Raw genomic sequence first — 24,928 nt, 5'->3', positions numbered from 1 at the left:
TATAACTATTAACCCAGGAACAACTGATTATAATAATTCATTTAAAAACCGGGCCTAAACTAACTAAAGAGTAAAGTACTAAAGTTATAAAATATAAATTAATATACTATGGGCTAGTTTAATTATTATGTCCATCAAAAATAACTACTTAACTTAACTTATTAGGTATCAAGTTTCAAAATCTACACTCAATAATATCTTGCATCTACTTTGTTTTATTAGGAAGTCAATCAAAAATGTTTTCTAGAAAATATTTTTTCACCAATGTTTTTATTAAGTCATTAAGTTCAGTCAATACAAATTGTTATTTTAAAACATTAAATCAAGTTAAAAACCATTCGACATTTCATAAATGGACATTAGATTATTTCAGAAACCAACCACAGTACAATAAGTTTGTATTAAAACAATCTATAACTGAAGACAACAAATCTATAAATCCTATAAATTTAAATACAACTTCTACTGACGAATTACTTATGAAATATTTTTCATTGACAAATGTTTCCCACTATGAAATTGATAAAGAACTAGAAAATCGAGTAAATGATATGTCAATCAATCAGATACTTGCCTTAATGGATGCCTGTTTATCTGGAAAAACTCAGTTTCACAAAAGTTCAAGATCATTTAAAAAATGCATTGAATTAATGGATGAATTATGGTTTCGAAGACCTGACTTAACTACTTCGCAAACAATACAGTTGATTTATTATGTTAGTATATACAAAAATAAGTCGAAACAAGTGGTCGAATTTGGATTGCAGAAATTAATGAATGAATTCAATTATTTGAAAAAATTAACTGATGAAGAATTAAGCGTTTTAGCTGTGGCAACATACAAAAGTAGTGCAAAAGTTTATGATAAAATGCTGAGAATATTTGCCTACAGGCTTGAAAAAAACTTAGACAATCTTATACAAAACCCTTTGAATTTTGTATCTATGATTAAACCACTAAAAAGAGCAAAGTATCATGACCCTATACTATTAGCTCATCTAATTAATACTTTAAATAGTAATAAAAATAACAAAGTTTTAGAAGATGTGACTAGCAGCATTCATCTTCTTACATACTTTGCAGATGCAAATTGTGGTGATGTAAACTTTTTGCAATATTTAATTGATTCTATTGGGGATACTATGGTAAGCTAGACTTATTTAAGCATTATTTTTTTTTATTTACTCATCTTAGAAATTATTTTTGTTTTCAGATTAATGATCGTTTAAAAAATTATCGAGTTAAAGATGTTTCTAATTATGTTTTTTCAGCCAGTTACTTAGGTTTAACGCCAAAAAATCCTAATGTCTGTAAAATAATTATTGGTTTCTTAAATGTCGTTTTTAACTCTAAAGAAAAATGTCAAAAAATGTCCAAAGCATTAATAGGAATGTGCTTATCAATGTGGATGTTGAATTATAAACCAATACAATTAATGCAATTTTTATTTTTTGAAGTACCTGTTGCAGCATTAAGAAGTAAATTACAATTCTAGTACCTGTATTAATATATATTTATGATTTAATATTGTTAATTTATTTATTTTTTATGAAGTGCCCAATGCTCACAAACAAGATAATAGACTCAATCTTTTATTAACATGTGCTCATATTGAACAACCCGATTTAATAATGGGATGTCATCAATTAATTGACGAAACTACTAACTCCATGCCTGATCCATACAAACATTTAGCGGAACGTCCATTCTTGGTAACGGTGTATCAATCCCTGCAGAAACTATCTCATGAATTGAATATTATGAATGTGGCATATAATTTCAGTATACCTCACTTAAGAATATTAGGAATAAAAATTATTAGAACAAATGGGTAAGTAGGCAAATGTTTTATCATGACTTATTATTTAGATTTATTAAAGTTATTATAGTAACTGTATGCTCTATAATTTATAATTAATGTATATATATTTTATTTATAAATAATATCTACAATGTTTGAACATTAGCGTAAATGGAAAAATTGTTAAATACATTTTTTTTTAACAGGTAATACTGCTCTTATAATTGTACTAATGTGTCATAATAAAATTTTTAACAACTTTTACCTACAAATACAAATATCATAAATTAAATGTTATAAAAAGACACAAATTAAAAACTGACACTATTTACAATTTGTATATAAAATAATAAAAGGAAGAAAGTAGGTAATTGCTCTACTGTACATTAGGTGTCGAGTGTACCTTGTCCTTGAAAAGTAAGTCTTTATAATGTATGTGGTAAATTTGAATACAATAATAAATCATTTCATACAGAAAACAATTCCAAGTGAAGACAATCTATCAGCCTTAATTTTTACTTATATATGATATGTTTGTTAAAATTACAAGCCTTAGCTATAGAAAATTAACAAACTTTTGTGAATTTTTTCTAAGTTTGAACTTCAAAGGCTAACAAAAAAAAATATGACTGTATTTTGATTTTTTTTAGTTCATTTTTATCAAATAGAGTTGTCATAGGTTTATAGAAAAAAAATTGAAAATGTAAATAAATAGCTTAAAAATTGAGTTTTACAATATTGAAAATTTTGTCATGTATAGAAAATGCTCGTATAAATATTTGATGAAAGTTTAAAGTGTCCAAGTTTTTTTGTTTTAGAACCAAATACTAGTTTTATCTAGAAATTTGTTTTTCTATAATTTTTTTTCCTGTAATTTTGAAAAAGTACTTTGACTTTTTTACTTATGACCTCCCGAAATACAAATTAAATCCAATTTGCTAAACCACCCCTTAATTGAAAATCAAAAGAATTTTACATCCCCAAAAATGATAGAAATAAAACATTATAAAATCGATACATCTTTTGCTTTGTTCAAAATCTAGAATGATAAATTTTAATATATGTTCACTTTTCAGCGATATCATTCATCTAGAAGTTTTGGATAATAGCAATTGTCTTTATGATACATCAATTCCAAATGGTATGATGAAACTCAAATTTCGTCTCGAGTCAAAGTTAAACTTTTTTGTAATTAAAGTAAGAAAAATATTTTTAGATAAAATAATATTCCTTTTTAAATAATTTGTTTTCTTCTAGGTAAACCAGAAAGAAAATACCTTGCATAATCCAATAGCATTAAAATGCCACCTGAAGTCATTACTATCCAATAAATAAAAGAAACTTTTTATGAATAAAATGCAAGATGTAGGTATTTTTCTCAGTTGAATATTGAAATGTATTTATAAATTAATTATTATTAATTAAGTACTAAGTAATTATAAATGAAAAATAAATACCACTGTGTAAATTCTAGTATTCATTAACTAATATCACTGTTATAGTGTTATGAAGATTATTTTTAAAATTAAACTCATGGCAGATACATGAATTAAAACTTTGTCCGTTTTTTTTATTCCAGTAAGTAAATCTAATTTTGTCACTAATTATTATTAAACTTTCTTCTGTAGTATTATGTCCTTAACCATTTATTTATTTATTCTGATTAAACAGGCAAGCCCAATCTTAATGGTATGTAGGAACATAATAAAAATATACAGAATAAAATGTTGTAAGAAGTGCAATATGATTTAACTGATTAAATTACTAAAATATAAATTAAAAGAAATTATGGTGTTATAGTAAATTATTTACATGTTGCATGGTTCTAATATCTAATTAAAAGAAAGTTTTTACCATATTAATTATAAAATACATTAGAATGGCACATACAAAGTATCGATCTGTCTAGCCGTAACTCATAAGACCAAAAACTAGAAATATTAAATTTGATGACAGTCAACAGATCTGGATAGTAAATATAACCATTCAATAATTTTTTTATTAAACATATATTAAAGGTTTTATCCTTCTACCTTGTAGTGAATTAAGTTTCAAACATAATAGTAAAAACTATAAATATATACAAGGTATGGCCAATGCTGAATAATATTACATTTATTATTAACAAGTTTTATAAAGCGGTTATGTATAGCCCCAGGAAAATATATTGGACCAGAAGTGTAAGAAGAATAAATTATTGAATTATAACCTAAAATTGATCTAACAAAGGCATAGTAGACTAGTAGAGTGATTTAAATGCTAGCAGATAACCAAAATTATTATAGCTTTATTTATAAAGCCTAACATTGAAGATGTTCCATTTTGAATATAGATTTAATAGTTATTGAATAAAAGAAAGGAGTCAAAATAAATAACTAAATCTTTCATGTGATTGACTCCATCTAACTCAACAGCATTTAAAAATTATTTGTTTAATAAAGACGAACTTTTTCTAGGAGAAAGTAATCATCTTTATATTTTAAATGTCCAAAAGCGACTTATTTGTATCATTCCATTATTTACGTTGTATTTTTTACACTATAAAACAATTTTTTTTTGTCATGATTTATTTTACTTTAAAACTATATAGATTTAATATAATTGTATTTTATGTTTATCGGTTTGTGTTGAACTACTCGGATCTATTACTTTTCCTATTAGTTATAAAATTATAGTTAATAGCACGACAAAATTTATTTTGTCATGGTTAATAGGTGTATAGTTAGTGTATTGTGTGCCTTAATTGTATTTTACTATTGATTGACGATTGCCATCATAATATAACCAGTAGTATCTATTATGTCACTATTATTACTCATTCTATTTTCAGTATTTTCTTTATTCACTCACCTTCTATTATATCTTAATCGTGATTTAAACACGATTAAGACATAATATAAACACGAAATGACGAAATAGATTGTTTAATTATGGACATTACGATTTACGGTATATCTGAGATCTCATGGCTCTCATTTGAAATTTGAATTTTATCTAGTAAATTGTTATCTGTTTATGATTCACAGTAAAACTGATAAGAATAAAGAAACGAAATCAAACATTCCTATTGGTTGTATACTTGTATGGTTATGAATGTTTTGATTTTTTTGACCGTTATTAATTTATTGGTACATCAAAATATCTAATCTTCTTTTAAAGGCGACAAGGCGCGTTCTTAGTTTCTTTTTCTTACTTTCTTACTTTCTTAGTTCTTGCAATGTTACACAGTTGAATGAACGTTTAATTTATTCATAAATTATTATTTTGTATTACTTGCATAAGGCACACTGACACAGATAAATGTGATATTTTATATTTTATACTTCGTAATAATAATAATAAAATAATACCACATTACTAAATTTCAGACTACCGTTTACCAATACTTACCTCTGCTTTAAATACATTACTTATTATTAATATTGCTTCAATTATTAAGCAATAATTATCAACAATTACAGATATAAATCAAAGCAGACACCAGTCATCACATTTTTTATTAAAACTTATAAATTATTATCCAACACTGACTAACAGGTAATTAAAATGTAACTAAATAATATATAATTATCTATTAAGAGAACACTACTCCCACATATTATGTACTATTTCCATCTTACATGAATACAAAATTATACATATATTGTAAAACAGCGACAACACAATATGCTGGGCAACACCACCCTAATATATTATATTCTAGTTAAATTCCAATGTAGGAATTTTAAAAGTAGTTATTTAATTTCTTAGTGTGTCCATTTTGACTATTTTATTTTTTATTCTCATATTCTGAAACAGCATTTTTTGGATTATTTTGATAGTTACATAAAAATCTTTTGATTGTATGATAATGTATAATCATTTAATATTTAGGTGAGCATAGTTGTTGAATAGTAGACTAATTTTGTGGGGATCCACTGAGCTAACCTAAACTTTAAATAGTTATAACTCAAAGTACTTTTCAGAATATGAATTTAAAAATATATGTTGTCATTCAAAAACGTAAAAAACTTAAAAAAGAATATTTTCAAAAACCTTAATAGATTTTAGAATTATGAGTGTTGTTCAATAAAATAATCACACAATATAGTTAACATTAATTTATCAAACTTATATTTAATTTTTTTTAGGTAGTATGTCACAAAAGTTTTTTAATAATTTAAACATACTTGAAGAGTATGAAAATATTCATGCTAAATGGTGTGCTGAATTAATAGCAAATGGACGACAAACACTTCTATCAATATGTAATATTATTGATAATGATCTGCTAATAAGTTTGATGGACAGTTTTATGAGATTTGTCTCATTACTTGCTCAATGTCATCCTAATTCATTATCCGATGGAAAAAACATTATTAAACCAAGTGATGTATATAATTGATAAATTAATATTGAACTATTTTAATTTACCAAGATAATTTTTTAGCCAACTTTAAAACAACAAAATGAAAACCAAGAATTATTACCAAAGAATGATATTATCAAGATGATGAATAGTGATCTCCAATGTCCAATTTGCAATGAATGGCTATTGAAAGTAATTTTGTGTTTTGATTATTCATTATAATTTAAAAACTCAATTTTTTAACATATTTAATACTATAATGTAGAACTGTAGAAGTATTCAGTTTTGGTGAAATTTGGAATTTAATTTTAAAATTATGAAATAGCTAACTGTTATATAAATTTTTGTGTATAAATACTTAACCATATAATTTAATTTAAAAAGAAAATAATTTTATGAGGATGTTAGCATACAATTTGTTTTATCTCTTAGGCCCAAGTACAACATAATAAAGTCATATTTAGCAGAATCTTGTATTATTTATATTATTAAAGTAAAGTCAGCTTAAATCAAGAATATTATCTGTGTTTTCAATATGGCTTTTTTGTGATACTTAAATTTTTATATAAATTATGGGTATGTAAAATATTTAGAAAATTTTTATTTAAAGATGCTTATATCTCGCTTTAAAATTGAAATATTGTATAAAAGCCATCTTAAGAACATAATTAAGATTCTTAATTTTTATTTTTATAATAGGCAAATTCACTCTAACTCTAAAGTGAACAATATAGGTTGGTTCTGCTAAATACAAATTTGCTTTATCGTATGTGTCAAAGAGAAAAAAATAGTGACTTACAATTGGTAAATAACTAAAATATAATTTAAATTATTTTGTAGGCAACTTCTGCAAATTGCAATCATACATTTTGTGACTCATGCATAAAAAAATGGTTAAAAATAAAAAAAACATGTCCAGTTTGCCGTACACCAATTCAATATACTTCAACTTCTATAGCAGTGGACAATTTTATCACAAACCTGTGTCAATTATTTGGTGGTTTTACTAAGGAACGCAGAGAATCAATAATGAATGCTCGTATAGGTATAAAATAAATATTATATAATATTTATTATTTATTTTATTATAATATATTTAATTTCAGGTGATAAGAAAGAAACTAATGTTGGTGTTACAATAAATGAACTAATTAATGATTTCAATATTGATCAATCAATTGAAGTTGATACATTTATTAGCCAAAATGACACTATTCCAACTATGTCACATCCAAATATGGTTCGTTTAATACCTTTTCCTCAAACGCCTGTATCTAGAGAGAATTCAAGACAACCAATAGTTAGCCCTAATACACCTCATCCTAACACAGTCCAATTATTGCCTTTTCCTCAATCATCCATAGCATCTGTTGCTAGCCCACGTTCTAATCGCATTCAACCATCTTCGACAAATGTGCTTAGTTCACATGTTAATCGTTTGCAGTCTACTTCTTCAACATCTGTATATAGTCCACGTGCTAGTCGTTTACAACACACTTCTCCCATATCTATAGTTAGCCAACGTATTAATCGTAATCAACCAACATCATCAACATCTGTTGCCAACTTAAATACTCATCGCCCTAGAACTAATGCAAATATTGGTTCATCTCCATTAAAAACCCAAAATATCAAATATTTTTAACCCATTATAATTCAATATTCATAAACAAGTAGTCTACAATAAAATCTTAAGTATAAACTAAATTTATATCATCTTAATGGACCATTAATAAATTCATTAAAAAAAATTATTAAGTACTTATGGATAGTAGTTTCAAATTATTGAGAAGATTATAAATAATTTTAATATTTCCTATTCTGTATTAACTTTAAAATTTTTTTTTTTTTAATTTATGTATAATTCACAGTTGTTTTTTATTATTATTTAATGTATATTCTTTTTGATATAAAACGATGATCTAACCCTTTGTCTAATTAAGAACCTTGACACAAAATTGCTGTCACAGATCTGACTATTGTATTAAATGAAAATTCTAGTCATCGTGTTTTTCTTAATGAATATAATGTATTGCAAGGGAACTGATGATTAGAATAAGTAACATTTAATTTTATTGAAATAATTATATATAAAAAAAAATATATGTATTTGAATAATTAAATTTGAGTTTTTTTTTTTTGTTAGTATTTATGAAAAAGTTTATTTAGTTAAACTTGTTAACTAAGGTAGCATGTGAATAACAAGATAATGAATTTCAATTATTTGGTTTGATTATAATGTACAATAACAATATAATTTAATACCATATTCTTAATATAATTATTTTTTAGAATATATTGAAGAATATTATGTATAATGTTTAGTTTTCACAAAGCTAGTACCATCCAGTACATGGAAACAGCTTTAAAATAAAATCTGTAGAAAGCAATAGTACAATTCTTTATTACTTAGAATTTGTAATTTGACTATTATCCATTCGTGCTACAAGTGATGTATTATGTGTGTGTTGTATTTGTATATGATTGAAAATCTGAGTTAAAGAGTGATATGACTATTGACTGTTTTATTTAAAAAAAATGTCTAAACATTAAAATAAATAGTTCATGTTAATACAATTCACAGATCATTGGATACCACTTGTTTACTTAAATGCTTAACCTCAGAAGTTCATCTGTCAGAGATTATAACAACCTATTAGCATGTGACCCATGTTGACTTATGTATTTCTATTCTGTAAGAAGTAGTCAAATATTATTTATTAAAATAACGTACTTTTCTGTGAAATACTTATCATCTGATAAGCTTTGACAACTGATAAAATATATATCGTGATTATAGATGTGATAGAGGAAAATACGTGTGTGAATGTAGTCCATTATAACGATTAAATTCTATAAAATAATGTAAAATTTAATTTCTTGTCTAGACAAAATCATGATATAGATTTTATCTACATTGTGGACGAAAGTATACAAAATCGACTGTAACATGGTAAAAGCATAGATTAATTTTTTTCAAATTTTACAATACCGTGGCAAAAGTATCGATACCGACAATTCCTATTACTTAAATTTCAATACCTACTACACAGCTTACCCGGTATGTTTAATGTCTATATATTATCTATGCTTGTCTCTATGTTTTTATTAAAATATGATCAAAGTTTTTTAGGGCGTAAATAATTTGTCTACCAACAATGATCATTAAAATAAATATTTAATATATTTTACATTATACTGATCCAACTAAAGCTAATCTGATTACTAAAATTTTTTACTTTTAAGTATAGCAATGATACTTATATTTAATTTAAATTATATATACATATTTTATTTTTACCTTGGCCATAATATTATCTATAGCCGTGCATCTGTTATTGTTGTACAAAATAATTTGTATGAACTTGGAACATTTTTATTATTTTTAATTTTATTGCGACTAATCATTTCAAGATTATAGATTTTTGTACCTATACAATTCTTTTTATAATTATAATTTTGTTGGGACAATTTTTTATGTTCACTGTTCAGTAAAAAGGTCAATTACATTCATTTAATGATTATTATTTATTATCTACATGTTATTGTAAATTTGGTCAAATAGCATTATAAAATTCCAATCTTACAATTGTCAAACTATAATAGTATATAATAGTCTGTGCTATAGGTATGTGTAAGGTATAACTATCATACTTATAGCAAAAAGATCATACCTATAGTATTTTTTATAGTTTCCTGTAAAATTATGATATATTAATGTAAAAAATTATATTAACTGTGTTTTATACAATTTACTATAATAGTATATTTTTCTTTTGCAAATCAATGAACATATCTAATTTAAACATTATGTACCTATCAACTTGGGTATTTAAATTTTAAATACAATTAATCTATCAAATACCTATTTTTATTATTATTATTATTATCAAATGACTCATTATGTATTGTATACATAAACAATATATTTTTTTTTAGAATGGAATTTTTGTAGCTGATGACATTCAACATTTAATTAAACGTAGTTGGTGATTATTCTTATTAATACCATAAAATTAGTCATTTATACAGGAATTTTCATTTTCTATGTAAATCTTAATGAATCAGATTTAACGCTAGTTAATATAAATAAATAGGTAACTCAATTAAATAAATAAACTGCACAATTTTATCTTGTTTATTTTTTTATATTTCAAGGTTTTTGACTTGTTTATTATGATTTATAGATCATATATTATATCCAGATGCTTAATTCAAAATTTATTAGCTAATTAATAAATTTAGTTTTTTTTTTTTTTATTAACATTATCTTATTCATGAAATTTGTACTAAAAATTATTTTATTGTTATTGTTACCTATAATTTTAATTATTTGTGATTTAATATAAAATTTTCAATTCTCCATTTATTAAATTTTAACTATTTACCAATAAAAATAATATTAATAATTTAATAATTTAACTTATTAAGTAATCTTAGCTGAAATTAAATTATGTTAGCTGTGTTTCATATTTGAATATATTTATTGTGACACTGAAAATTGTGGTTTTAAAAAAAAAAATCCTAAAAATTATAATACCAATATAAGGTTAACAAAAAACCCAATATTTAATTGTTACACTGACTAAATTGTAGTATATAGTGTATTTAATAACAAAGTACATACTACATACCTAGTACATACGCCATTTGGCATCAATGCATCATTCAGCCTATTTAAAAAATGTTAATTGACGCCATTTGGTGTCAATCCACGCTGAACGTGTTATAAATCACTTGTCGCTTCAGTATCTATGTTAAAAAAATTTAAAAACTATTTAAAAATACTATAAATAAATTATTATCTACCAACAATTTGTTATCCTAAAAATTGAATTATTATTGAATCATGCCCACATGATAGGTATGTTAATTTACTATTAATTAAATAATATTGAACAAACAATCAATTAATTTTTATATGATGTACCAACAACTAAAATCTTAAATTTACTTTCAGACTCAAGTTTGTTATGGCTTTAATTTTTCGAAGATTTTATTCATCAGTTGTTGAAAAGACTGTTATGATTTCCAAATCAACAGATGTATTTGAAAATCTTGCCCTGGAACACTGGTTCTACCGACATTCAGACTTCACTAATAAATCTATGTTGCTATTGTGGGTAAACAGTAATTGCGTTGTGATTGGTCGACATCAGAATCCTTGGTTAGAAGTAAATTTTGATTCAGCTATTGATGTACGGATAGCAAGAAGGAATAGTGGCGGTGGAACAGTATTTCACGATAATGAAAATCTCAATATGACATTTTTCACAAGCAGGGATATTTATAACAGGAAAACAAATTTAGAATTAATCGTCCAAACATTAAAAAATGAATGGAATGTTGTAACAGAAATTAATAAACGAGAAGATATTGTTATAGAAAATAAGTACAAAGTTAAGGATTTAAATTAATATGATTTCCTCGTAATGAAAACATTGTTTTACAGCTTTAATGTATTTAGGTGTTTAATTTATATATAGATATCTGGCACAGCTTCAAAGTTGGGAAGACCTAATTCATACCACCATTGTACTTTATTAGTTAATTGCAATCGAGAATTAATGTCAAATCTATTGAGAAAACATGAAGTAAATTGCGTAATAAAAATGAATAAATATTATGTAACTTCTAACATTGTAATGTATTTTAGAAAAATATTGAAACCAATGCCACCGTCAGTGTATCATCTGATGTATTGAATTTGACACAAATTAATAACAAAGTGTGTATCAATAGATTAATGACTGCTGTTGGTTTACAATACCTAAAAACAGTAGGCAATAAAACTACAACAGATCAAGGATTTAATTATGTAACACCGAATGAGCAAACATTCCCTGGTAATTTTTTTTTTATTTTTTACTGATTAAAGATTAAAACATAAAAGAATATAATATCACTGTGTTTATATCTAACAAGTTATATAAAATACTCATAAATACTTTGAATTATATTTGTTGACAACTTTTTTTTTATTTTTTGAAACAGGTTTCAACGAAATAAAAAATGAAATGGAGAGCTGGGAATGGAGATATGGACGAACGCCAAAGTTTAATATAACTGTTAAATGTAATGAACAATCTGTTATTTTATCTGTAAAAAATGGCATTATTGAAAATGTTGCTACAACCTGTAATGTATGTTTAAGCAACTTATTAAATGAAAAATTTAATATGAATATAGTGGAAGAGATAAAACAACGTTTAGAAACATTAAATATTTAATGTTATAGTATAACAGTCTTGTTTTTTATTTTTTAATTACTGTAGTAAAATAAAATGTTGTGTTGATTTATATTTTGATTAAATATCTAAATTAATGATTACCTATGTGACACAATTTGATTCCTTATCATTTCCATTGTACAGTTTAATATTTCATAAAAACAATTTATTTTTTCTTTTGTTTTGATTCTTGAACCTTGAATGGATATTTACATTTTATACATATTTGACATGCTGTTTATTTTAGTCATACATATAATGCCACTTAAAAAAGTATATGATTTCCTATTATTGTAATATGTATGTCAAATATGTTTTTTCTTCAAAATAATATTTTATCATAAAAATTTTAAAAAAATTGTACGAGTTCAAAAATAAATTTAAAAACTGATGCACATTTTTTTTATATGATCAATAATCATTAAGTATAGTAAATAATAATAGTACACAGTAATTAAAATGTAAATATCTAACTGTTTTTAAACTTAAATGTTTATTTGTTCTGTTAAAATGATATAGATCATTAGGAAAATCACAATAGGACAAAAAAACATGGTATGAAATATAGTTAAAAATTATTATACTATAATAAGATATACATTTCATTTAATAGATACATTTAGCATAACAAGAATAAAGAATATTTATTTTTCTACATCTAAATAATCTTAGTCAATTATATTAGGTTGGTAATCTATATTATAATTATTAAATTTAATAAACAGTAATATAGGTGTATATATAATCCTAAGCCATGATTATAATAATGTACGGTCGAAGACTAACATCACAATCTATGATCTGACATTTGCTTTACAGAGAGCGTGCATAAATAATACATAAAAAGCTTAATAACTAGAATATACAATACATATTTGATCAGTCAATCCGAATAATAATAAAAATAACATAAAAAGTGAAACTCGACTAGTACCTAGTCTATTGTTCGTTTAAAAATGTGCAAGTTTACTATTACCCTGCACTGAATGACCTTGCATTAGGAATGAAAATATAAAAGTGAGAAACATTGCTTTTGATTGACTGTATCCAACACCACTGACAACCAACTACCATTAGGAACTTTTCTGCTAGGAAAACAAATATTGGATAATAATCTAAACATAATACAAAGAATGATAAAGTTCCAAAATTCCAAGTATACATTTATTGATTTTTATAATGTTTGTTTGGTATGTAGAAAGTGGTAAAATGTGATGGGTTACTAAAAAAAAAAAAAATGTATAAATATATTTAATAATAATGAAAATATTTGCTTAAGACTTACAAACTGAAATAACTGGAATTTAGTTTATCTAATACAAGTTTGTCATTTGATGGTTCTACGGGATACATTTTTAGTTCCTTTAAATTGCACTACATCATTGTCTTCTTGCGAATAATCGCACGAGATGTCTTTGTCTTTCTTTGTTGGATTTTCTTTACGTTTTATTAGCACACTCATCATCACTACTGAAACCAATAACAAAACAGCGCAGAAGCTTATTAGAGGTAACCATTTGTTTTGCGTTTCGGTTTCGATTTCTGACAACATCGGCTGATACTCGTGAACTTCTCTGGTAACGATCCTGGCTGGTCTTGCTGCCACTGGGCTGTGTGGACAATTCGCCTCGCGCACATACCTGGCCCACGTACGTTGTACACTAGTTGTGAGTTCTCTTCCGGGTCTTCTCAGTTTGGCTTCCTTAATAGGCGTGCTCTTGGGATCGAAATTGCACACCAATCCTTTGGTCTTTTTATTGTTTACATTGGAAGCGATTGATTTCGTAGAACCCACCAACACGCCTATGTTTCCTTTGGACGACGCAGCCCATTCCCACATATCCACAACATAACAATCGCATTTCCAAGGGTTACCAACCAGTCGTAACGACATAAGTTGATGGTTATACCCGAATTTATCAGGTTTGATTGCCGTGATATTATTGAAACTCAAGTCCAACTGTTCCAGCCCAGTCAGGGATTCCAAAAACTTCATAGACCCTTCTTCGTCACTCTTTAATTTATTATCGTTCAACAACAACTGACTAATGTTAGGCGTTGTAGTGAAAGCATCAACCGGTAAATAACTCAAATTACATTTACTCATGTCCAAATTCTTTAAACCTGATAATTGAGGTGGCAGTATTGGTCCTTCTTCGGGAACTTGAAGAGGATTTCCTGAAAGTCTTAACTCTTCCAAGTCTGGATATGTAAAGTTATCGTAGAACACTGTATCATTTAGACGACTAAGACCACAATTATTCAACTCTAATACTTCCAAACGCGTAAGATTTTGGAATAAACCTGATTCGAGGCTTTTAAGTTTATTTCCAGACAAAATAAGCGTTTTTAGAGCAGACATTTTTAAGAAAGTCGTTCTGGATATTCTTTGCAAATTACTGTAACCCATATCTAAATGTTCCAATGATTCCAACGGAGATAAAAGTGCTGTAAAGGCATTGTTTAAAGGATTTCTTGATATGTCCAATTCTTGTAAACTAGTAAATTTATGGAAAGTGTTAGCAGGCAACCTTGTCAATCCACAGTCTCTTAATGAAAGTTTCACTAGTTTTAATAAAGGCGATAAAGCTACTGCTAAATCTGCAGCAGATAAATGGTTTCCAGATAATATGAGGGTACGTAATTTCGTCGCATTAGCGAATGCATCTTCAGATAAAGGTCCTTTTAAATGACAATAACTGAGGTCCAGAAAATCTAAATGAACTAAATTGTGACCCAAAGTAGTAGCCACGTCAAGATCAGATAATTCATTTTCAGCCAACACTAAACCTCTTAGCCAAGTATTATTGAAAAATACATTTTCTGGTAAATTTGATACACCTGATTGCCTTAAGTCGAGATGTTCCAATCTGCCTAGATTACCCAGTATTAAAGTCCAGTCAACATGACTTTTGAGACTGTTTCCAGCCAATTCCAATACAGTCAGGTGACCGAGACTACTAAAAGCTACGCTCGATATGTGTGTAAGATTGCAGTTATTTAGAATTAAATGTTTTAAACTTGTAAGAGGATCAAATATGCCTGGTTCAATGATATGAAGAGGGTTTCCAGAAATATCAAGTTTGTCTAGACCACTGATATTGGCGAAAAACTGCGGTGATAATTTTGTTAGATGACTGTTCGCCAGGTATAGATATAGCAAAGACTTGGAGTATAAGAATGGACCTTCGACTTGTTCCAATGGATTTCCTTGTAATTCTAACGTAATTAATCCAGCGCTATCCCTGTAACAAATATAACAAATTTCGAATAAGTTTTAAAATTAAATTTATATTTTAATATTTAAATTCATTCTCATTTTAAAACAAACAATAAAAGTAAATATAGTTTTAATTCTTTATTATTTATGCATCGGAATAAACCTATTTAATCTTTCAATAAAAATACAAGTATATCTTTATTCTTTATTGAAAGATTAAATGTATCATTACAAAATAAACCAACAGTTTTCGTACAGCTGGTAATAATAATTTCACTTTTTGTTTAATTTAATTAAAAACTATTAAATAATACAAAAATAATCATACAATGAACATTAAGAATAAATGATTAAAACATTTTTAATATTCTATTTTAAGATAAGATTGATTTAAATAGATAATTAAAACATTTATAATAATATTTTTTTTGTTTAGTGTATCCGTTTAAAAATGTAATGTACGTTTAATGTTAGTATACGTCACCCAACAATAGAATCGACCTTGAATAAGCAAACATGGAAACTGTGACTTAATTTGTTTAATTTAAATACGATTGAAGTTAAACGCTGAAGTAAGAGCTCGTGTCGTTTTATAGACTAAATATCTTTTATAGAAACGTATACACACGAAATATTTGATACCTATATATGTATTAAATAAATGGCTATATATCTAAATAAACTTACACAAATGCTTCAGGATCAATATAATTGATCAAGTTAGACGACAAGTCTATATCCAGTAGGTAATGAAGTCCAGCAAACGTTGTTTTTTGAATTTTCGTTAAAAAGTTTTCGGACAACTGCAATGTCCTAAGTTTGATATCGGCTGGGAACGGTTCGATTTCTTTTAGGAGATTTCCGTTCATATTAAGTACATAGACATTGCTGTCGAGTCCTTCATATGGCATGGCTGTCAAGTTACTTTCCGAACAGTCTGTCACCCAGTTAATTCTGAAGAAATGGCAATCGCAATCTTCTGGACAGTCAAGTTGTTCAGATAGAATGGCACTTGTATTGCATACGTAAGCCAATAGTGTTACAAACACTATGATGGATATACGTGTCGCCATGTCGCGGCGGATTTCTCAATTCAAACTCTGAAAAATGAATCGTTTAAATTAAAAACCTGACATTTAAATAATTGATTAAACATTAATATGTAACTATATAAGCAATATTAGAAATTCTAATCTAATAAATTTTGCCAATTATTGTAAATAACCATATCAAATTATAAAAAATAGTTTATGGAGTTTGATGTTATCGATTCGTCAAACGTTTTCGTTTGGTGTCAAGGCATTGCCTGCAAGGACTTGGCACAGGTCTCAAAACGAGTAAAAATTCATCATTCATATTACGCTCTTCATATAATTACAGAATATCATTCTACTAGCAATTGAATGGCCCTATAGGCACGCCCTATCATACGAACGACAATATCAGTATATTGATTTAATTAAATCTGGCACGCCCCGTGTGAACATTGAACAGTTGTCCGACACTATCTGAATTTTAAATTTAAGTTTTAAAATCTTTAGCTAGTATTATAATAATACGGTTTAGATTAATATATTGTATGGTCATATGGAACACATAAATGTCTCTACTATAATGAAAATAATGTTCATACTATATATTCTTATATTAAAATCATAATGACCATACGATTATCATTTTATGAATGTCTATTTATAATAACAAAAGACATTATTATACTGTTTATAGCAATAAATATTATTTATAGGTTTTAAAATAATATGCTTGTAAAATAATGGACTAGATCGAAAATATAGATTTTTAAGTGTTATTATTATTGTAGTCACTATCTGGTCATCCAACAGTATTAAATTACTAAGAATTATGTATCATCACTATACAAGAAAAGTGGTGAAAATGATAACCTTCTTAATTATAATTTTTTTTAGTTAAGTATTTAAAACATAAAATAACAATAGGAGTATCATAAAATGGACTAAATCGAAATACGAATGGCATATTTTTTTGTTTTTGAACTTTGACGAAACATTGTCATCGATGTAACATAGTATGGATATCTATACCTACCTATACATGAACACGAGTCCACATAACAGTCACTTTAACGTCCTTGATGTACCCCCCTTTCCATCTCACGTTTCTAATTGATTAATTATTAACGACATGTGTACAACAGTAAATTGCATGATTTACAAGAGAAATTAAAATATACCTATGAATTATGATCGAGTATATATAAGACAATTGCCACTGAAGTAATGAAGTGAAAGTAATATAGTCCCTGACAGATTATAGAAAACATTTAAAACATATTATAACGTCTCGCCAAATTAAAATTAAACCATCAATACTCAGTACTGGCAGAACCTACAATAAGTTACTCAGTATAGTTTACCTATAAACATTATATTATTATACAAATATTATTAGAGTTCCAATATAAATTACTTTGGTAACGGCAGAAGTGTAAATCGGTTTTATATAATATTTGAGAGGGTGTGGTCATTGAATTTAATACGAAACTGAAATGAAAAACAAAGTTATAGCTTTTCTCGTATTATAATAATTACAACTTGTTGATAACAAATTATGCATCTTTATAAAAGTCATAATCCTACTATAATATTATTCTATGATATTATCGCTATTATGATGAATAAATTACTCTAATACACCAAGATATAAATATCCAAAATAAATAACTTTAACATAAAGGAGTTCGAATGATGCTCTAGAGGGCTTAGGGCTTAACCCCACAAAATTATTGGATACTATCCACTATACACAGTAAAACATATTTATCTTACCTACATCAATTGCTAAGATCTCGAAGCGTAACAAAAAAACTTTTTTTCTTATGAATTATTTTAATTATTTGTTTGTTATGAATAATATAAACAATTCAAATACTTGATCAATAAATGTATATTTTTATATAGTTATGGACATTATAATTACCTATACCTACTATGAAATTAACCTCTTAGTGGTATCATTATATCATATCACTACAGTATTAAAATATTTATATAAATCAAGTGATATATACATCTTAATTAACTTTTAGGACTATATTAATCTGTCTGAAATCAATAATCAATCATACATGAGTACATGACCATAGTCAAAAACAGTATTATACAACCAAAAACCGTAGAAAATAAAATAAATTGTGGTGTTTAAAGAAAACAATAGCTAAAATATAAATGTACGTGGCTATGTTAAAAACAGATTTAATTATTCGTTATCACTTTATTATATGGAAAAAGATTAAGCAATTTATATCAAAAATATTATCCATCTAAAAAATTATATAATTTAAACTAAAAATATTTTGTGTATTACATAATATTTACTAAATTAAGTATACATATTATTAACTATTATTCATGTTAATTTTTTTGATGCCTAATATTTTGGTAATATATTATTTGAGTAAGCAGACCGGAAGGGGGGCCTATAATTCTTTAAAATCTCAACTTATGATCTGAAATTAAACCGCTCCAACAATTATATTATTCATAAAGAAAAACTCGGTGTTAAATATTTTTGCAAATGAGTCTATCTATCCTTTCATAGCTTTTAACCCACATCGTGTCATCGTGTATAATATTATAATAAGCTTCATAACTTCTCAACATTCAGAAAATTAATCAAGAAATGTTATGGGTAAAACAACTAAAATGAAAACATAACATGTATTTATATAGATATAATATATTAAAAAGATAAATTTTAATATTATCTAATTGGATTTTGGTAAAGAATTTACGAGATTATGATGTACGGAAAATATAATATTATTACACCGTCAAAATCGTTTGCTGCAAAAGTTATAATTTTTAAACATGCACTGCGCCATGTCTATATATAGCTATACGTTTTTTATTCTTGGATCTTTGTCATAAATACCTAATGCATGCAATATTATTTATCCAAAATAATACTTATCTTACTTTATTAAGATAAAATATTTTAAATTAATAACCGTAAATGTATTTTTTTTTTATATATATATATATAATTTACGTGGTGTTTTCGATAAAACCTTCTACCTTCAACCTAATAACTCGAATAAACACTAAAGATTAGACTGACAAATTTCAAACTAGTCATAGTATAATATGCCTAAACATCCTTAAGTTACAATTTATTTACGCACGCATTAATTAGTTCGTTAATATTCTTATACGAGTCGACGTGCGTGCATTCGTCTACCGTCAATAGACAATAAGACGTGCGTTGAATACATACAAAATCAATTACGACGATAGGAATTGTAGACGAGTAAAACAAAGTACAATATTTTTATACGGATTTCAGGTTTAAATTTTCCGAGCTTATGTTTACAATATAATATTCCTAAATCGAAAATACATTCCAACATAATTATCCCATGCTTATAGGTATAAATAATGTTATAATTTTAGTGATATTGTTTTTCGACTATATAAAACGCGCAATTTGTCTCAGACGCGATCGTCATAAACGTAAACGTAGGCAGTTGACTATAGAGTGAATATTTATTTTCCAGGCATACAAAATGATATTTATTAGTTATAATATTATGTATATACTTATACAAGGTATTAATACGTAAAATTACGTATGTCTACTATACTAATTGTTAAAGTTCGATTTAAAAAAAATATATGTATGTATCGACCAGTTATAAATTATAATATCATATACCTTATCTTATTATACTATTATTCTATTAGTGGCTTAAAATGGGGGAATGGAAATATGATTACAATAATTTACTATTACCAATCATTGGTTAGTGGCTGCTATATTTACTTGTAAGCAGTAGTACCTATCATATAATATTAAGTTGTAAATATTGTGTGAATAAAATTAAACACTGATTTATTTAATGTGATGATATGTTGGATGATAGTAAGGTTGGTTGAAAAATATTCATCTCTCCCGAATGTTGTCGGTACAGATTTTAAGGATGAATATTTGAATAAAACTTATAGTATATTATTTATGAATTATGAGTATACCATGCTGATATAATGTTTACACGCACGTATGGACGTAGTATATTAAATTGTCTATATTAAGCCGAAAATCTGCAGGTATAGCGAGCGTACCTATATACCATCATAATATATTTAATTCATTTGCGGAAATAAAACAGTCTGTTTCAGTCGTTTTGATATTTAATATACGTTCGTATTATAGAAAAACGCATCCTACAAGTCCGCGGTCCGCAAATATAATAATATGTACCTACACATTTTTAAACTTGTTATTGTAGTCTGATCTCGTGGACCTTGGCGAAATTAAATTACATCCGTTTGAAATAATAATAATAATAAAAAAAAACTCGCGCAACAAGTATATCTACATGTACATACACGATATTATGTATATATATATATGCACACATAAACACACACACAAGCACGCACACATATATATAACTTATGTACGCGTATACGTATACCTATATAATAATAATAAAAAAAAAATTTTCTAGTTGGCGAATAAATTTCCCGACACACGTCACATTCGCGTGTGTGTGTGTGTGGCGTGTCGTATATCGCGATGTTCAATTTTTTCCGAGGTAAAAGAAATACAAATAAAAAACAATCTCGACCGTCACTACATGTATAACAGCCATAATAATAATATTATCTATATAGGCACACGTAATAATATTATTATGTCGTATTATAGTTAGGTATAGGTACGACATATAAGCGGCGTTCTGCAGGTGATGGCGGCGGCGGCGGCGGGTTACGTCAGCCGCGAGGTGGTGGCAGCATAATATCAATATGATATAGGTAGTAATAGGTGGGTTATATACGTGAATTCCGAAAACCAGCGTGCATAAAATAACATTTTCGATTTCACGTAGATCGCCGTGGCACGTACGCGCACAATTGTTTTTTATTTTTCATTTGTACTTATTATTTTTGTTTTATGGCTAATTAAATCGGACGAGGTCGCCGCCGCCGCCGCCGCCGCTGCCACCATCGACTTGCATCGCGATCGTCGTGTATGTTATGTGTTTAGGTATAGTAAGTAGGTGCATATAGCAAAACATAATAATAACGTTCCGATGTATTCGTATACGACGCGGACGGCGCGCGTGCGGTTGGCAAAATATTATATAAACTCGTAAAAAATCGTGTTTGTCGTACGACGTAAATATATTACATACGTCGTGGATGACGTGCGTAATATTATAAAAAACGACGATAAACAAACCGAAACCCATTCGGGTGCATCGAAATACGTATTAATAAATAATATATTATACACTATTGGATTTTAGTTCGTTCGCCCCGCGACGCGGTTGACCTTTCTCTACTACAGCGGTGGGTGTGCTCCGTCAGCGGCGCGTATAATACGTTTTACTTTAAAATATTAATATAACAGATCGTACCAGGACAGGTCGCACCGCACGTACAAATTACAAATATTATTATTATTATTATTATTAGACCTAGTGTTAGGTAGCCGCGAGCTGGAGGACATCGCACGCGGACACGATTATTATTATTGTTATTATCATTATCACCGTCGTAGTCGTTATACATACGACTGGTATTATAGTAATCGTCTCGAATATAATAATCGCCACGCGCGCTGGACTTGCTGCACATAATGTCAGTATAGTCGTCGTAGGTACATGAACGGTAATAATTATTCTATTTAAAACGGTGCCGGTTAATGACGAATATATAATATTACGAGCAACCGCCGGAGAAGAGACCGATTCGAAAAACATTAACCTCGCGGCGCCACCGAATAGGTTCAAACACGACGAAGGGGAGTGCGTAGTAGTGTCAAGGGCTTTTCAAACGTGTATCGATTATTTGTTTTTCCCGTGCAGTGGCCGTTCGCACGATTATCGCGATGCCGCGGGGTCCATGTCCCGCGCCCGTTCGGCACGCCACTACACCTGGCCGGTGTGCAGATCGAAAGCAAGTATATAGGTATACACACCGGTTATCCGAATGTGAATTGGACTTATCCAAACCGACAGACTCGGCAGAGGTTTGTTCGACACGCGCGTGATATCGATAATCTGTTGTGATGGCATTGCAACGCAATGATGTACAGAGGTATTACACGGCAGCGCGGTAAACGCATAATATATTAGGTATTATAAACATTAAAATAAATATAGTAAATTTCGTGCGTGCACATGTACAACAATATAGACTTACCCCAGTAAAAAAAAAAACGGTTTGACGACACTCGGGCGATGATGAAAATATCGGATAGACGTGGACCGGTTCGAGTTAGAGATCGGTATGTTAACACTCGCGCGACTTATACCCCTTTTTGTGTGTATTTTATCGACTATAAATTCGTATACGAGACGTTCGCACCCAAGTGCTGGTGCGACGGTTGTTTTTGTTGTTGTTGTTGTTAGCGACTACGACCACCGCAGAGGGACACACGACAACTGGTGGCTGGATAGTGGATAATGATTTCGGACTCGGTCGGTGAATCGTTCCTTGAGCGCGGAACGAGTGAAACCAGCGGGACCCTTGGTGGGGGGTTGATGTCGATGGTGGGGCGGCGGCGGCGCTCGCGTGTGCCCGACCACCGTCGTCTCCCGCCGGCACCGACGGGGTTTTCGCAACATCGCGCCGCCGCATGACTCACGTACCTATACACGCTTTGTTATTATTATTGATAATTATATTATTATTACGTTAGCTATTGTGTTCGACGAGGAAAAACCGTTTTCTCGATTTAAAAATCTATAAAACGATCGTCGACGAAAGGGACAATGGTCTATTGACTATATTGTATTGTTTAATATTCGTTTGCGACCGATTTATATACATATCAGTGTAGTCTATGTAGAACTAGTTCAACAAGCTCGTGGTACATAAACGATACGTAGGTACACATTTATAGCCTAAGGTAGGTATAGTTGACGCATTAACGATCGGGGGAGTTTGGAATGCGAAATACCGTTTTTTTTTTTTTTTTTTTAATATGCGCAGTATTGCCGGCGCCGCAGGACAAATTAATGTGTGAATAGATTGAATAAACGCGCGAGAATTTGAAATATTAAAATGGGCTACTTTGCGTCTGCAGTTCGAATTTGACGACATACGACTATATAATATACAGTTTACGAGTCGTGACTCGTGAGAGTTATGCTAGAACTCGTCAAAGAGGTCTACACTTATAAATATAGTATATAAGTAGTGGACAGTGATGGTACCTAGTAGTATAGTAAAGCTTTTAAGCTGATTGATGTTTTTTTTTTTACATATAGTTAGACATAAAGGATATTGACGCCGGATAAATTTGGCGTGCGAAAGAAAAATTCTGATCGAAGCCATGTTTCCTAAGTACACTTTTATATTTGAGTTAGTTTTCACTGCTTGTATATGAGGACAGTTTCATTATTTTAAGGTATAAAAGTAATAACGCTTTAAATATTTATACAGATTGCATAATCTATGAGTATTATTTAATACAAGGGTAACCGCTTATATTTAAATGTCAAGTTTAAATACTTTATATAATGTATGGATTAAATTAAAAGAAATCTCCAAAAACGGCGTAGACACTGGGTAAGGTTTAAAAAATCAAATGCAAAATGAGAATAACTGAATGTTTTTGATTGAATTTTTTTATTGTTATAGTTGGCATACCACATAGTTAAATTTGTTTATTTATTAAATTATTTGGTTTTAGAGAAAAAATGTAGTTTATTTTAAAAAAAACTGACATAATAATTTTAAAATTTACTAAAATTCGACCATTAATAAGTGACGTACTGACGTTTATTATTTTTGGAGAATACTAGAATAATGGTAAATATTTGTTGAATTATAATCTAGAGAACAAACACTTCTTTGTTATAACAGACACACAATATTATATAAAAACAATTCAATGTAAGTAAATTCGAATACTTAGAAATATAAAATCTTTGCCTTGAACAACCGCCACTTCTCAAATATTATATATATTATATATATATATAAGTGTTTAGGTTCTACATTATAGGAGATTGATGTGACAATTGTGTGTACATACGAATAATGTGCATTCGTGTAAGTCTCCAAATCGGTAGATACGACCGCATGTAATTATATAATTAGTTATTATAATATTAATTATATTATTATAGGATAGTAAAATTATTTTATTAGATCCAATTTAAAATAACAAAATATTTATGTAAATATGTAAATATATGGAAAATTCTATTGGAAAGGTTAAAGTCAAAACAATAATGATAAATTGCAGATAACGATTTGCGGATGTCCAAGAAAATATGCATAAATTAATAATTTTTTTTAATTATCAATAAATTTCATAACATTTTTTCTCGATCG

The 24,928-nt window shown here is 27.9% G+C and overlaps 4 protein-coding genes across 10 annotated transcripts; 3 read left to right on the top strand and 1 right to left on the bottom strand.

Annotated features, from left to right (window-relative positions):
* Positions 1-11: 11 nt before the first annotated feature.
* Positions 12-3,359, top strand: LOC132918675 (uncharacterized). 3 transcript variants are annotated; one of them, XM_060980084.1, is made up of 6 exons: positions 17-1,145; positions 1,214-1,478; positions 1,555-1,831; positions 2,878-2,998; positions 3,059-3,166; positions 3,304-3,359. In XM_060980084.1, exons 1-5 carry the CDS (start codon positions 237-239, stop codon positions 3,134-3,136), a joined length of 1,650 nt encoding a protein of 549 aa, XP_060836067.1. In that variant the 5' UTR covers positions 17-236; the 3' UTR covers positions 3,137-3,166; positions 3,304-3,359. The 3 variants fall into 3 exon arrangements, 2 of the variants coding, with proteins under 2 accessions (XP_060836067.1, XP_060836066.1); XR_009660533.1 differs by lacking the exons at positions 3,059-3,166; positions 3,304-3,359 and adding an exon at positions 2,008-2,218 and having other exon boundaries at positions 12-1,145; positions 2,878-3,002; XM_060980083.1 differs by having other exon boundaries at positions 3,059-3,359.
* Positions 3,360-4,955: 1,596 nt separating this feature from the next.
* On the top strand, positions 4,956-8,272 carry LOC132918680 (E3 ubiquitin-protein ligase LNX-like). 3 transcript variants are annotated; one of them, XM_060980091.1, is made up of 6 exons: positions 4,957-5,103; positions 5,263-5,338; positions 5,932-6,173; positions 6,231-6,341; positions 6,990-7,194; positions 7,256-8,272. In XM_060980091.1, the coding sequence occupies exons 3-6, from the start codon at positions 5,937-5,939 to the stop codon at positions 7,792-7,794; spliced, it is 1,092 nt and encodes a 363-aa protein (XP_060836074.1). In that variant the 5' UTR covers positions 4,957-5,103; positions 5,263-5,338; positions 5,932-5,936; the 3' UTR covers positions 7,795-8,272. The 3 variants fall into 3 exon arrangements, with proteins under 3 accessions (XP_060836073.1, XP_060836074.1, XP_060836072.1); XM_060980089.1 differs by having other exon boundaries at positions 4,970-5,103; positions 5,170-5,338; XM_060980090.1 differs by having other exon boundaries at positions 4,956-5,338.
* A 668-nt stretch (positions 8,273-8,940) lies between these two features.
* Positions 8,941-12,451, top strand: LOC132918681 (lipoyltransferase 1, mitochondrial). 3 transcript variants are annotated; one of them, XM_060980094.1, is made up of 6 exons: positions 8,941-9,210; positions 11,110-11,268; positions 11,340-11,548; positions 11,636-11,743; positions 11,806-11,995; positions 12,144-12,451. In XM_060980094.1, exons 2-6 carry the CDS (start codon positions 11,193-11,195, stop codon positions 12,377-12,379), a joined length of 819 nt encoding a protein of 272 aa, XP_060836077.1. In that variant the 5' UTR covers positions 8,941-9,210; positions 11,110-11,192; the 3' UTR covers positions 12,380-12,451. The 3 variants fall into 3 exon arrangements, with proteins under 3 accessions (XP_060836077.1, XP_060836076.1, XP_060836075.1); XM_060980093.1 differs by having other exon boundaries at positions 8,942-9,078; positions 9,139-9,210; positions 11,110-11,548; XM_060980092.1 differs by having other exon boundaries at positions 8,942-9,210; positions 11,110-11,548.
* A 491-nt stretch (positions 12,452-12,942) lies between these two features.
* LOC132918674 (toll-like receptor 3) lies at positions 12,943-23,103 on the bottom strand. Its single transcript, XM_060980082.1, has 4 exons — positions 22,787-23,103; positions 16,287-16,699; positions 13,665-15,624; positions 12,943-13,601 (listed from the first exon to the last, which is right to left on the bottom strand). Exons 2-3 carry the CDS (start codon positions 16,670-16,672, stop codon positions 13,707-13,709), a joined length of 2,304 nt encoding a protein of 767 aa, XP_060836065.1. The 5' UTR covers positions 16,673-16,699; positions 22,787-23,103; the 3' UTR covers positions 12,943-13,601; positions 13,665-13,706.
* Between the last annotated feature and the right edge of the window lie 1,825 nt (positions 23,104-24,928).

Source organism: Rhopalosiphum padi, chromosome 1 (assembly GCF_020882245.1).
Source record: "Rhopalosiphum padi isolate XX-2018 chromosome 1, ASM2088224v1, whole genome shotgun sequence".
NCBI classification, from domain to species: Eukaryota; Metazoa; Arthropoda; class Insecta; order Hemiptera; family Aphididae; genus Rhopalosiphum; species Rhopalosiphum padi.
This window is presented reverse-complemented; position numbering and strand designations above follow the sequence as displayed.

Excerpts from the sequence above, each read along its gene's own strand:
- LOC132918674 (XM_060980082.1), bottom strand. The coding sequence starts at position 16,672 with ATGGCGACACGTATATCCATCATAGTGTTTGTAACACTATTGGCTTAC. Across the intron at positions 15,625-16,286 it reads ATTGATCCTGAAGCATTTGT|GGATAGCGCTGGATTAATTA; the intron begins GTAAGTTTATTT and ends TATTTGTTACAG.
- LOC132918680 (XM_060980090.1), top strand. The coding sequence starts at position 5,937 with ATGTCACAAAAGTTTTTTAATAATTTAAACATACTTGAAGAGTATGAA. Across the intron at positions 6,174-6,230 it reads ACATTATTAAACCAAGTGAT|CCAACTTTAAAACAACAAAA; the intron begins GTATATAATTGA and ends ATAATTTTTTAG. Across the intron at positions 7,195-7,255 it reads AATAATGAATGCTCGTATAG|GTGATAAGAAAGAAACTAAT; the intron begins GTATAAAATAAA and ends ATTTAATTTCAG.
- LOC132918681 (XM_060980093.1), top strand. The coding sequence starts at position 11,123 with ATGGCTTTAATTTTTCGAAGATTTTATTCATCAGTTGTTGAAAAGACT. Across the intron at positions 11,549-11,635 it reads TTATAGAAAATAAGTACAAA|ATATCTGGCACAGCTTCAAA; the intron begins GTTAAGGATTTA and ends ATTTATATATAG. Across the intron at positions 11,996-12,143 it reads GAATGAGCAAACATTCCCTG|GTTTCAACGAAATAAAAAAT; the intron begins GTAATTTTTTTT and ends TTTTTGAAACAG.
- LOC132918675 (XM_060980084.1), top strand. The coding sequence starts at position 237 with ATGTTTTCTAGAAAATATTTTTTCACCAATGTTTTTATTAAGTCATTA. Across the intron at positions 1,146-1,213 it reads ATTCTATTGGGGATACTATG|ATTAATGATCGTTTAAAAAA; the intron begins GTAAGCTAGACT and ends TTTTGTTTTCAG. Across the intron at positions 1,479-1,554 it reads ACCTGTTGCAGCATTAAGAA|TGCCCAATGCTCACAAACAA; the intron begins GTAAATTACAAT and ends TTTTTTATGAAG.